Raw genomic sequence first — 12,238 nt, forward strand, 5'->3', positions numbered from 1 at the left:
ACAGCCTGTCACTCTTGATGTCAATTCCATGGCCTCAAAAATGGGACATGACACAAGACAGAGGAATGAGGGAGTGAAAGAAAAGGCACAGGGAACTTTTTAAAAAAGAATAAAAGAGAGCAAAATAGTAATGGGGAACAGGATAAGGACGGGGAGCGGATAAAACAAGTGCAGAATAAGAGAGACAGGACACCAGACAGGAAGCGAGGAAAAAAGGGAAAGCTGGATACAAGGAAAACAGGAACAAACCCAGTATTTATTACACAGTGTAGCTAATTAAAACACAAATAATCTACCAGCTTGAACAGAAACTGCTCACAATAGTGGCTTAGCCTGTACCTCATCTAAGTTAGCACATTTCTTGGCAGGGTATGCAGGACTATAAAAACCCATAATAAAACATGGAGGGAGAAACATAAGATTTGATATTACTTAAGTCTTAATCCCAGTTTGTACGGTCAATTAATACCCTGATCACTGAATTTCATTTTTGCAAATTCTACATTAATCCATGCTTCTCCATTTAAAAAAAAATTGCATTATCTCAGTGTCAGATATAGGGTTGTTTGAAGATGCTGTGAAGATAAGGAGAGATTTCTGTTTTGCAGGTTCTTTTGAAATCCTACACTGACTTTGAGCAAGAAGAGTATGAGAAAACAAGAAATCTTTACTGCAGATTATTTCAGCGGACATAGCATGTTAAGCTATGTATGGGTACCCAGAACACAGAATTTGTCTTGAATCTGGTCCACGGTGGAGAGAAAGCCTCAACTGCTTTGGTTGTCTGGCTTTTTCAAATCAACAGTGAACCTAAGTTCAGTCCCATGCCCGTGCCATGAAGAGGGGAAAAATATTCCTACATTATGTATAACAAGTTTATTTTCTATGCAAGTATTAATACATTGCCTCCCCCTCCTTGGGTATTGTACAGTATTTTCATTGGCCATGAATTAATGCATTTGAAGAATTTTTACTGTTACTGACTTCATTTATTTTTGGTTTGAAAGAAAACCAAGAAAACGCCACACGTGAGGTAATTCCATTTTAATAGTCTCCGAATTTCCAATATCTGAAAGGAAAAATAATGTGGTAAGTACAGGAGTATGCAGCCATTACCAACAGAAGCAGGATTAGTAAACTTCTCAATATTGCTTTTTAATATTTCATGGGGAAAAACACTAAGCCTAAGATTTCTCATCGGTATGTTATTGGAGGGTGGGGGAAGAAGGAACCTGATGCTCTTAGTAAGTTGCCTGAGAATCACAGCTTACAGTTACTCAATGTCTTCTGGTCTCACAGGATGAGGCAGAGGTATAATTGATTTCTTCTCCGTATCTCTGGAAAGAGCTTTTCTCATATCTGTGACAAAAGAAAACAAAAACTATTATAATAAGGCAGTCATTGCACAATGTCATATTAAGTGAATTCTCTAGTACAATAAGATCATTTTTAATCAAGAAGATTTCATACAATCATAGAGTATCTCAAGTTGGAAAGGACCCCTAAGGATCATCGAGTCTAACTCCCTGCTCCTCACGGGACTACCTAAAACTAAACCATATGACTAAGAGCATCATCCAGATGCTCCTTGTACTCTGACAGGCTTGGTGCTGTGACCACTTCCCTGGGGAGCCTGTTCCAGGGACCGACCACCCACTCAGTGAAGAACCTTTTCCTTATGGCCAGTCTGAACTTCCCCTGATGCAGCTTCATTCCATTTCCTCATGTTCTATCACTGGTCACCAGAGAGAGGAGATCAGCACCTCCCCCTCTGCTGCCCCCCTTGAGGAAGCTGTAGACTGCAACGAGGTCCCCCCTCAGCCTTCTCTTCTCCAAGCTGAACAAGCCAAGTGACCTCAGCTGCTGCTCCTAAGTCTTGCCCTCGAGACCTTTCACCATCTTGGACACCCTTCTCTGGACACACTAATAGTTTGATGTCCTTAATGTTATTCAGCGGCCACGTTATCAATTGGAATGTAACACTGCATGAAACTCAACTGAACAGAAAGGAAATGGCAGGCTAAAAGGACAAATACATGATTTAAGGCATCTGCAACAATGGTAGCTGTCTGCCTGTAGCTCCTGTATTTCAGAGTACTCCTGCACATCAAATGAATAGTGCAAGAAAATAAAAGATATACAGCATGGCCATTTAACCCTTTGGGGAAGATACTTAAAGGAAAGAAGGTCTAGAAAGAAGAAGCAGCTGCTACCTCAGTTTTGTTAACAGAATTAACATTAACATACTTGAATTTCTGTGTTCCTCCCCTTTTAAATTGAAAACGCCACCCAATTCTTTGCCACTGTTGACCATCAACACTTGTAAATTTGTAGTTAGACATCTGAGAAAAACAAAGTTTCAAGTCCCTCATATGGGAAGAAATGAGGAAAGCACTGCAATTCCTTCCCCAAATAACATTGGCAAGAAGGCCAGCCACTGGTTGTGAGCATTCCTGGGAAAGAAAAATTAGGTAAGAAACTACATTTTTAACTTTCATCTTACCTACAGGGTAAGTGTCTTTGTACTTACTAATTTATTCTTGTTTCATAGCTTATTTTGCCACAAATGCTACAGAATGTGTAAACTGCAAGATTCAGTTTTGTACTAACAGAATCTTCAGTAGGGAAAGCTATCTAAAGGCGTATACAAAGATCCCATTCATCAACAACTATCTGAACTTGTTTCATATTAAAAAAAAAAATAATCATATAAACCAACCGAGGAACCCTCAACATGAGAATCATTCCATTCAACTTGAGGCAGAACAAGCACTTACCATAAGCATCTTCATCTGGCTCTCCACTGCTAGCAGAGTAGTACTCTAATACAGTCCGGTACACACTGTAGCCTAGTTGCTTATACATATTTACCGCAACCTGATTTGATACTCTCACAAAAAGATCGACGAAAAATCCACCCTTTCTTTGAAAAAATCAAAACCAAAAAATCACAGTAAGGAATAGCAGGTGAATGTATTTCTAAATAATAATGATAACTTGTAATGAGACCAAAAGCAGGTCTGATGATGAGGTACACTAATCAAACACTTTTTCACACTGTAACAACAGGTGCATTCCTTTACTAAGGGACAAATCCAGTATAGGCACAAATTTCATTTTATTATTTTTGTCACATGACCATTCTTTTACACCAGCCAGTGGGTTCAGAATTATGAACAGAAAGAAGAGGACAAGCTAAACACCCACAAGCCTCATACCCATAAGAAATTATATTTTTTTAAAAATCCACATTTTAGATTGCATTGGCTTAGGGACTGCATCCTTCAAAGTGCATGGCTGAGGAGAGTGGTGGAATCAGTCACAAAATTCAGTTGCCTAGCAGGAGACAGCCCTTCTCCTCACAAAGCAAATTTTTCAAAACTTCGTACTATTTTCCGATTTTACCAACTACAGTGGGGTTGCCCTACCAGCATGAGTTGGGGACATTTCTCTGTGGGATCACTTCATGCTAAATTAAATGTTCTGCAGGTACAAGTAACCAAGCATAAGACAGAAAGTAAGCTAAGATACTGTCTGCTGTACAAAATTTGTTCCCAGATTGTGCCTGAAGGAATCGCACAAAGCCCACAATTACTGAACAAGTATGTTGGGAGGCCCTACTGGAAACAGTGTTGATATTTCGTGAAGCTCTTCTCCTGTCAAGAAAATGACCTTTTATACAGTATCTCTACTGGAATTCAGGCTACTTCCTACTCATTCTGGCAAGTTAGCTTTCAGAGAAACCTTAGGATTTTAAATCGCTGAGCAAAATTCATAATTTTTGTTCTCTAACCATGGGGAATTTCAGCAAATCAGAACACTACTTAAAGCAAAATTCTGGGTCTGTTTCGTGCAAATCAAACACCGAAGCCATGGAGAGGTGTCTGTAGAAAGATTACTTTAAAAGACAAAGATAAGCATAGTACTCACTTTTCTGAAATTTCTTCCAGTAGTTCCATCAATTTAGCGGCCAAACCCAGCCGTCGAAATTCTGGTGCAACAGAGAGAGCCGTAACATGTCCATGCCACTCTTCCCTAGCCACAGAGCCTTCTGCTTTACCCATTACTGTGAACATACATAACATCAGCGCAGTAGCACCTTTGAAATAACACACCACCCACAGATATACATCTTTACAAAAGAACCAAGCACTGTATAAACAAACATTGTGTCCTGGTTTAAGCCCAGCCAGCAACTAGGCACCACACAGCCGCTCACTCACTCCCTCCCCTCCCAGAGGGATGGGAAGGAGAATCAGGGAGGAGAAAAAAAAAAAAAAGTAAAACTTGTGGGTTGAGATAAGAACAATTTAATAACTCAAGTAAAATAAAATTAATACTAACAATAATAATAAAAATATAATAATAATGAATAGGAATGAAATAATGAATAATGAATAATAATGAATAGGAATGAAAAGGAATATAATAAAATAAAATAGTAATTAAAAACCCCAAGAAAAGACAAATCATGCACAATGCAATTGCTCACCACCCGCTGACCAATGCCTGAGCAGCAATCCGTCCCTCCCGGCCAACTCCCCCCAGTTTATATACTGAGCATGACATTCTGTGGTATGGAATATCCCTCTGGCTAGTTCAGGTCAGCTGTCCTGGCCATGCTCCCTCCCAGCTTCTGGTACACCTGCTTGCTGGCAGAGCATAGGAAACCGAAAAATCCTTAACTTGGGACAAGCGCTACTTAGCAACAACTACAACATCGGTGTGTTATCAACATTATTCTCACACTAAATCCAAACCACACTGTACCAGCTACTAAGAAGAAAATTAACTCTATCCCAGCCAAAACCAGGACACGTTGCAATGATCGTGGTCAAAGCTCAAACAGGGATGTCTATCATTCTGTGACTCAGCAACCACTAAAAACGTCATTTTGCTCAAGTATTACAGTAGTGTCTTGACTAGTGCAAAAAAATTTAATTTTTTCAAATTCATTGTTTGAGGCATGACTTCCAAATACAAGTTTTAAGCAACTCTCGTGAGTCTTTAACTGAGCGGAATTCAGGATCTGACTAAAATAGTGGAGGAACAGAGGGCTAGAAGCCCCAAACTAATCATCCCAACAACTACTGAAGACTTTTGGTGACTATAGGGGAATAGAGCTTGGTAAGCTTTGCCAATGTGGCAACAGAAAGCTAAGGCCCTGTGAACATGGCATGTTTAAGGGAAAAAAAAAAACAAAAGGGGGGGAATGTTGTTTTGGGGGACTTCTTTGTAGTTCCTCTCCCTCCTATACAGAGCCAAACCAGTATTAGTTCACTAATGAATGTTTGTGCTTCCACACGGTACTCTTATAAACACCACAGTCGCTGCTAATAAGCAACTAGTTGGATGTAGAGAAACCTTCTGTACAGCAAAAGCTTTACTATGTTAAATACTTGATTTCCCAGGTCGCTGCAAAGACCTTTATTCTGCCCCACACCCCCTCCCCAGAAAAGGGGAAAAAAAGCCCGGAAGGACTAAACAAACCACCAGCTCTATGCAGAACGACTTCTGAAGACCACGAATATTCCACAGCAAATAAAGCAACTGACGTCCAGACCCAGAACGCTCCCTCACAGGGCAACGCGAAACCCTGATGACTGACCGCGTGCGAGATGGGAGCCGAGCGCAGGGACCCAATTCCAGGATCACACACACACACACACACGCACACGCGAGGCTGGAGCATCCGGAGCAGCCGAGGCCGCCCCGCACTCACTGTAACCCATCAGCTCCCCGCCGGGCGCCTCGGCGACGACGAAATACTCGGGCCAGTGGGCCAGGTACTGCAGGTAGAAGGGTATCCCGTACTGGGGCGCTGGGTTAAGGACCAAGCTGTCGCTGTCGCTGTCGCCGCCGCCCGCCCCAGGCCCCGCGCCTCCTCCGCGGCCGCCGGAAGGATACGGTCTCCGTCAGCGGGTCCAGGTTGCTGCGGGGGGGGGGGGGGGGGAGAGCGACGGTCGCCACGGGCCCGGGCCGGGCCCCGAGGGGCCGAGAGCGAGCTCGGGGGGGGCAGGGAGAGGAGCGCGAAAGGCGGCGGGCGCTCACATGTTGTTGAAGCGGAAGAGGTCGTCGCAGGTGAAGGCGCGGAGCGTCGTCATTATCGCTGCTGCTGCCGCCGCTCCTGCTGCTGCTGCCGCCGCCGGCCCGGAAGCGCTCCCGCCGCCCCAGGCCCTTCCGCCACGGAGAGGCGGAAGCGGAAGGCCGCGGCGGCGGGAGGCGGCGGGAGCCTGGCTCCGGGGCGGGGAGAGCTTCTGCAGCGCCCGGGGACGGCCGCGGGGCGCGCAGCCAGCCGGCCCCCGGGGGCTACCGCTGGCAGCAGCGGCTGAGAGCCGGGCGCTCTTGGCCTTATCGTCCCGGCGAAAAGGGGCCGGGCTCACGAAAACTCTACCGGACAGTATTTTACGAAAAATACAGCCTTCCCTCTGCTATATAGCTTGATTTGGGTCACCTTCCCTTACCCCTCTCGCCTGTATCTCCCCAATGTTGGCAAGAGCTAGGAGCGCCGCACAGTAACTTTTTTTTTTTTTTCCCTTTAAATCAGGGTACAGCAGACTTTGTGCACTCTTAGTTTTCTGGAGTTACAGAAATGCGCCCCCCCCCCCCAGTAATGAATCCTCACCCACTTTGTGATACTGCAACCCAGCAGAGAAAGAACAAGCCAGTGACTGTAAGACTTGGCTGGAAGGCTGAGACTGCAAGGAAGGATGGCAGCCTTTAAGATGAAAAAAACAAGAAAAACAAGATGGCAAAATGACAAGAAGTTAGATTTAATTCAAGCTGGCTGCAGGTGGCGTTCTATGATGTTGCAGTATGTACTTTCTGTGAATTCACAAATAATCCCCTCATGTAGTGTTAACTTTTCTATTAAGCCTCTTTCATTAGTAAGATTTAGGGATGTATTACCTCCAGCTTTATTTCCTTTAGCCTTTCCAGTTACTTCTCTATTTCAAAAAGAGGGAGTAATAAATAAAAAGAGACTACCTCAACTATAAGCTTTTTCTTGCTTTTCAGTATTTCATAACATCAAACACCTCACATTGGAGAAGACTGAATAGCTTATTTTTACAAGTCCAAATTCCTTCCAAAGTTCTTGTATCATCTGTTTCCTGGCATTATGAGAAGTGGGAAGTGTTTTGCACAGCACAGTGAATAAAATGTTCTAATTTTCAAAAGAAACAATTGCACAAGAATAGACAGCGGAATCATCTTGAGGTGGTTTGGGCACGCGTTTCCCTTTTTGCACACTTTGCTTTCCTTCGTTTCACGCCTGAAATTCTGAGTTTCTTAATACTTTGCCTGTCTGCCCCAGTCCTTCCCTCCCCTAGCAGAGCCACCATCATATGACAATAGTGGAATTTTCTTTAGCACTGAACGTCCGTCTTAACTTCACAAAGAAATGGCTCAGCAGTCAAGATACCTGCCTCCTTCTTCTACTGACTGTTCAGGTCAAGCACACTAACTAGATAATACTGTTATTGCAGAGTTTAAAGTGGGCCAAACAGTATGAAAAGCAGCAAGGAGTATCAGAGTCTACCAACACACAAACATTCAAGTGTGAACCATTTCTTAAAACGAAAAGAAAAAACACAACCCAAAAACCACAGCACACAACATCCCAAGTCATAGCTCAATATTACAATGTATTATTATGTGCAAAACTCACCATTTACAAAATGAAATACAAACATGTGCCAGGGGTTTCAGATACAGGGCAAACTGACAAAAATGCTACAGATCTCTGTATGTACAATACACATGCTGCGCATGACATTTTTGTAATCATCTGCCTTACGTTGCGCTGCTCACACCAGACTTGGGGAGAACCCCATGTCCCTCTAAAAAGAATAGCCATAATTGACTTAAGTAGGGTCCAGAGCGTCACCCACGGCATGGGCTATCTTGGACAAATCTATGGAACACACACATTTAATACCATTTTATCTTTGCATATGTAGGACTGACTTTAACATCTCACTTACTGAGTAACTTAGAACCATAAAATGCTACAACACATTCTTCAGTCCAAGACACGTTTTGATGTTGGTGACAAGACTGTAAAAAATAGTTAGTGTTCTCCTTCACCTTAGTGATATATTTAATCCTCTGCTAACACAAATAGTATCTGGGATAGATGCTGTCAAATCCCTCTGCAAATCTACAATACTGCTTACATAAAAGTTCCTCACCAACCTCCTTCGCTTATTTTCTGCAAGGAGCCTGAACCAGCAGACTTAGCACGTTTTAATTCTATATTAGGTTCTCTACATTCTTTCTCTGCCCCTTCTCTACATCCTTTTCTTTCAATTTCCTCTTCCAACTCCCTCATTCTATCTAAAACAATGCATATAAACAACAATCCAGATAACAGTACATCAAGTTCAGATGAAGGCACTGAAATCACCAGTGCCAATGTTACAATCTTCTTACAGATAACAGAAGTTTCGTAAGAGCTCTTCTGTAACAGGAAAAGAAGAGAAACCAGAGACTTTTAATGCAATACTCTAAAACCAGCAAGAGATTTATTCTTGTATATTAAATGTTAAAATCACATGCATAATTATAGAATACTTTATAGTTAAAAAAATATTTCAAAAACCAACCCTGACAGTTTACCTGCAACTGCTATAAAATTTCTATGATATATATATATATATATATAAAAAATGGTGATTTTCTGTAATTAAAAAAATTAGGAAAGGATGCAATCATCCAGGTAATTATGAGTTAACTGATGCCCTGCATCGGACAGTCTTGTCAAACTCATGCTGGTGAAACTGAGCTCATACCAGCCAGTTTACTGAAATACTTGTCTAGCGTACATATATTTAAATCAAAATGGCATTTGGCTAAAGGATGAGTGTAGGAAAATAGATTTTTGAACACTACAGCAAAAGACCTGCAGAGGGCCACAGTATAATATGCTTCAAAAGAGTCTGTGGTACAAGAAATTCAGCCTCATGTGCTATTTACTCAAACACGCTGGTGGACTATTCCGCATAACTGGCCATATGCATGGTTTACATGGGTTTTTGTAAGCGATGCTAGGCATGTCTGCGTGTATTTTACTAGGCATTTATGGTTTAAGACCTGTTTTAGCTCCTAAGGCAGCCAGCCAACAAAGATGTTTTCAACAGTTAACAAGGAACAGAAATTAAATGATGAGTTGCTGGTTTTAAGAAGCTGAGTCATCGTTGTTTTGAAAAACGGCACCATATGGATCACTGTTAATGCGCTTGTAGACAAAGTGAAACACCTGGGGTTGCGGACGGCTGTGCAACTCCGCCTTAATTTTCTGAGGGTATGTATCCTCTGTCAGTTGCTGCCAGGTGTCATCAACAAAAAGAAACAGGCTATATTCTTCTGGATTGTCCACTTTAAACTTTTCAGCACAAAGCTGACATACATCTTCGGTGGTGATATATGGTCTTACTAGTAAGGTCTTTCCTGTACATCCACTGTTAACTTCCTGGAATGCAACACGAAGATAGTTCTGTAGAATGAGAAAACAGACATCAGAAACTCAAAAAACCGAAACTCTGAAAACTGAGGAGTCAGCAACAAACAGCAAGCCTCTCCATGTTCTAGTTGTGAAACACACACCGGTGATTCCTCTACATTATGGCCACCTCATGAATTGTGATGGTGGTGGTAAAACTGTGGCAAGCCTGTGGTGGGCATAATGGAAATTCATAAGCTGACATTCTCCTTTCCTTGGCTTACGTTCTAACACTGCAATTAAGAGTAAATAGATACAGCCTTAAAGCCACATGGAAAACAACAGTGGTTTTAATGGGACTTGATGTTTGGCCGTACTAGGAAACAAAATGCTGTGAAGCAAAATAAACATCTGAGGCAACACGCCTGAGAGATGAGGCTGCCACTGCTGGCTGGGTCAATACTATAGAACAGAAGCTTCATGCAGTATGTTAGTCAGAAGGAAAAAGAAAGAAAAAAAAAAAAGAGAAAAAAAAGCCTCTGCCAGCAGCACACAAGGGTGTTGATCTGCAAGTTACTGCACGATAAACTGTTTGCACTCTTACACTGTAGTATGCAAAAGGTAATCCATCCACACGTAGGACATTTTCATTGCGTTAACCAGTGGCAATTTGGTATCTGAGCCTGATGTAACCGAGTTTCATGTGACAGTATTTTCTGTTTTTTAAAATAAGACTTAGAGGGATGGAGAAAGAAAATTTACTCTGCAACATTAGAGTAAATCCATATGCTCTTGAGGCAAAAGTTGGATCTTTTTTCTATGTTGAAATTGACACATGCCCACAGCTCTGTTAACATGGATAAATTCTAAACATGCCCTACAAGGAAATGCAGTTCTACCTTTCAAAAAGCATTTAAAAAGTAAAATAAAAAGCAACAACTAGGACACATGAACAAAGCAGCCTGGTGTCATGTGCTTTTCTTTTTTTAAAAGAAATTAACTGCAATTAAAGACTCAAAAACAGTAAAATTAAAGGAGGTAGAAAAAACATGACAGTGAGAAAGACCTGTTTATTGACTGAGCTGGTACCTATGTTTGTATGCTGGATAAGTTAAGCATGCTAAATCACAATGGTAAAAATTTACATTTCATAGAAACGAGCTGTTAAAAGCTAAGACCAAGAAGAATGTTCGTATGACATAAGTTCCAAAGAGCAGTCTTGTCTTTAATAAAGTATTTTTTGATAGCTTGCAGACTGAAACACTGAAGCTTCGCAACAGCACTTAAACCATTGGGACTGAACAGAACTAATCCATTTTTGTTACCCAGCACGAAAAAATGATCAAAAAATCAGCCCTAGATAAGGCAAAACACACTACAGTTTTAATTTCTAATGTAGTTAACACACAGAAGACCTGTTTTTAAATGCATATGCTTTTAGACAGACAGGATTGCTTCAAGGAGAGGCTGAAGTTTGTACCAATGCCTGTAACTCGCATACTAAATATCAAAATTATATATGCAGTATCAGAAAGTTGTACTTAATCATCATCAAAATATGGGATTTTTTGCTTTTCCATCCTTTTGAAGAAGGGAAGATGAAGGCCTTCCAGGGCCCAAAAGCTAATAAGGCTGTGAGGCTGCATTACAGAAACTCAGTGATCACATCCTGGTTCAGTGTGGGAAAGACGAGTTGCACTAAAGTTGTGTTACATGTTGGTTGTGGGGAAGGTGCTGCATTTTGGAAATGCAGGACATGGAGAAAGGAGATGGAAAACTAGCATTCTGAGCAGGCAGCAAGATGCTTGAATTTGTGCCAAGCGTAGCCTGGAAGTGGTGTGATCTTACTGATTTGAAGCTCTCTTTCAAAAGAGACAACAGAAGCAGCAGCACTGGACACACTCTGTGCCAGCTCTTCCCCCACCCCCCTGCATCTTCCCACATCCAGCATGGCATCCAGCTGTACAATTAGCTTGGCTGAAGTTCATTTGATGAGGAAGAGAAGATGAAACAGAATACAAGATCCTGCTGAAAGAATCTTCTGTCATTTAGTCATCCAGCAGAAATACAAGATGATGAATTTTCCAATGAAAAGTGCAGTGTTTTGCTAGAAAGAACAAAGACTCAAGCTACTTGAATGTGACACCTAACTACAGGTAAGCAGAATATAAAATGGATCCCAGTAAGATGGGCTAGCTTTGTGCACTGGCCATAGTGTGGAATTTCTGTTAATCGGTTCTCCTCTTCCCAAGAGAGACAAATTGCTTCTTTTCCCAACTCCTTCCTGTTCAGTGTTGTGCTGTAGACATTTGCATGGACACTGATAAAGTAAAAGGAGCTTCAACTGAAAGGTTTCATTATCTCCTGATGACCCCACACCTTCGGTTCTCAAGGTTGTAACTATATAATATCTAATTGATGGTTGTCATTAGCCTCTCTGGCAACTTTGCGCTGTGGTATGAACTGTAAACAACTGAACACACAAAGGAGTAAATCCTTTCTTCTCAATTCCAACATTCTCCTTGCTTCAGTCCACAAACTGATGCATCTGAACAGACAATCAACAGCATACTATATGAAAGACATGCAGGCCTGGTTCTAAAAGATGAAGTAATCCCGACTGTTTTGTTATTCTTCAGTTGAAGTTATTGCCCTACTCTGAAAGAGCAGAAAGAAATGGAGGGGAGGGGAAAAAAAACAAAACAAACAAACGTGAAGACATCCATAGTATAGAACTCTACTCCTTGCTTACACTTTAAAACTGTAGGCAAGCTTTTCTCCCACCTCTCCTCTCTA

The 12,238-nt window shown here is 41.7% G+C and overlaps 2 protein-coding genes across 9 annotated transcripts in view; both read right to left on the minus strand.

Moving 5' to 3' along the window:
* Window positions 1-227: 227 nt before the first annotated feature.
* Window positions 228-6,190, minus strand: NAA20 (N-alpha-acetyltransferase 20, NatB catalytic subunit). Its single transcript, XM_075035260.1, has 7 exons — window positions 6,052-6,190; window positions 5,908-5,932; window positions 5,723-5,813; window positions 3,931-4,066; window positions 2,778-2,923; window positions 1,272-1,359; window positions 228-1,069 (listed from the first exon to the last, which is right to left on the minus strand). The coding sequence occupies exons 1-6, from the start codon at window positions 6,102-6,104 to the stop codon at window positions 1,274-1,276; spliced, it is 537 nt and encodes a 178-aa protein (XP_074891361.1). The 5' UTR covers window positions 6,105-6,190; the 3' UTR covers window positions 228-1,069; window positions 1,272-1,273.
* A 1,431-nt stretch (window positions 6,191-7,621) lies between these two features.
* LOC142034287 (sodium/potassium/calcium exchanger 3-like) overlaps window positions 7,622-12,238 on the minus strand; it is a 282,832-nt gene continuing 278,215 nt past the window's right edge. For all 8 annotated transcript variants that reach the window (XM_075035262.1, XM_075035261.1, XM_075035263.1 and 5 more), the window contains one exon: window positions 7,622-9,496. In XM_075035262.1, coding sequence (XP_074891363.1) covers window positions 9,179-9,496 — 318 coding nt within the window. In that variant the 3' untranslated portion in view covers window positions 7,622-9,178. The remainder of the gene's footprint in view (window positions 9,497-12,238) is intronic.

Source organism: Buteo buteo, chromosome 9, assembly GCF_964188355.1.
Source record: "Buteo buteo chromosome 9, bButBut1.hap1.1, whole genome shotgun sequence".
Taxonomy (NCBI): Eukaryota; Metazoa; Chordata; class Aves; order Accipitriformes; family Accipitridae; genus Buteo; species Buteo buteo.

What these genes read in the sequence shown, in the direction of transcription:
- NAA20 (XM_075035260.1), bottom strand. Translation starts at nt 6,104, where the DNA reads ATGACGACGCTCCGCGCCTTCACCTGCGACGACCTCTTCCGCTTCAAC. An exon ending in CTCTTCCGCTTCAACAACAT is followed by an intron (nt 5,933 to 6,051) that starts GTGAGCGCCCGC and finishes CCCCCCCCGCAG; the next exon opens with CAACCTGGACCCGCTGACGG. An exon ending in TGGACCCGCTGACGGAGACC is followed by an intron (nt 5,814 to 5,907) that starts GTATCCTTCCGG and finishes CCAGCGCCCCAG; the next exon opens with TACGGGATACCCTTCTACCT.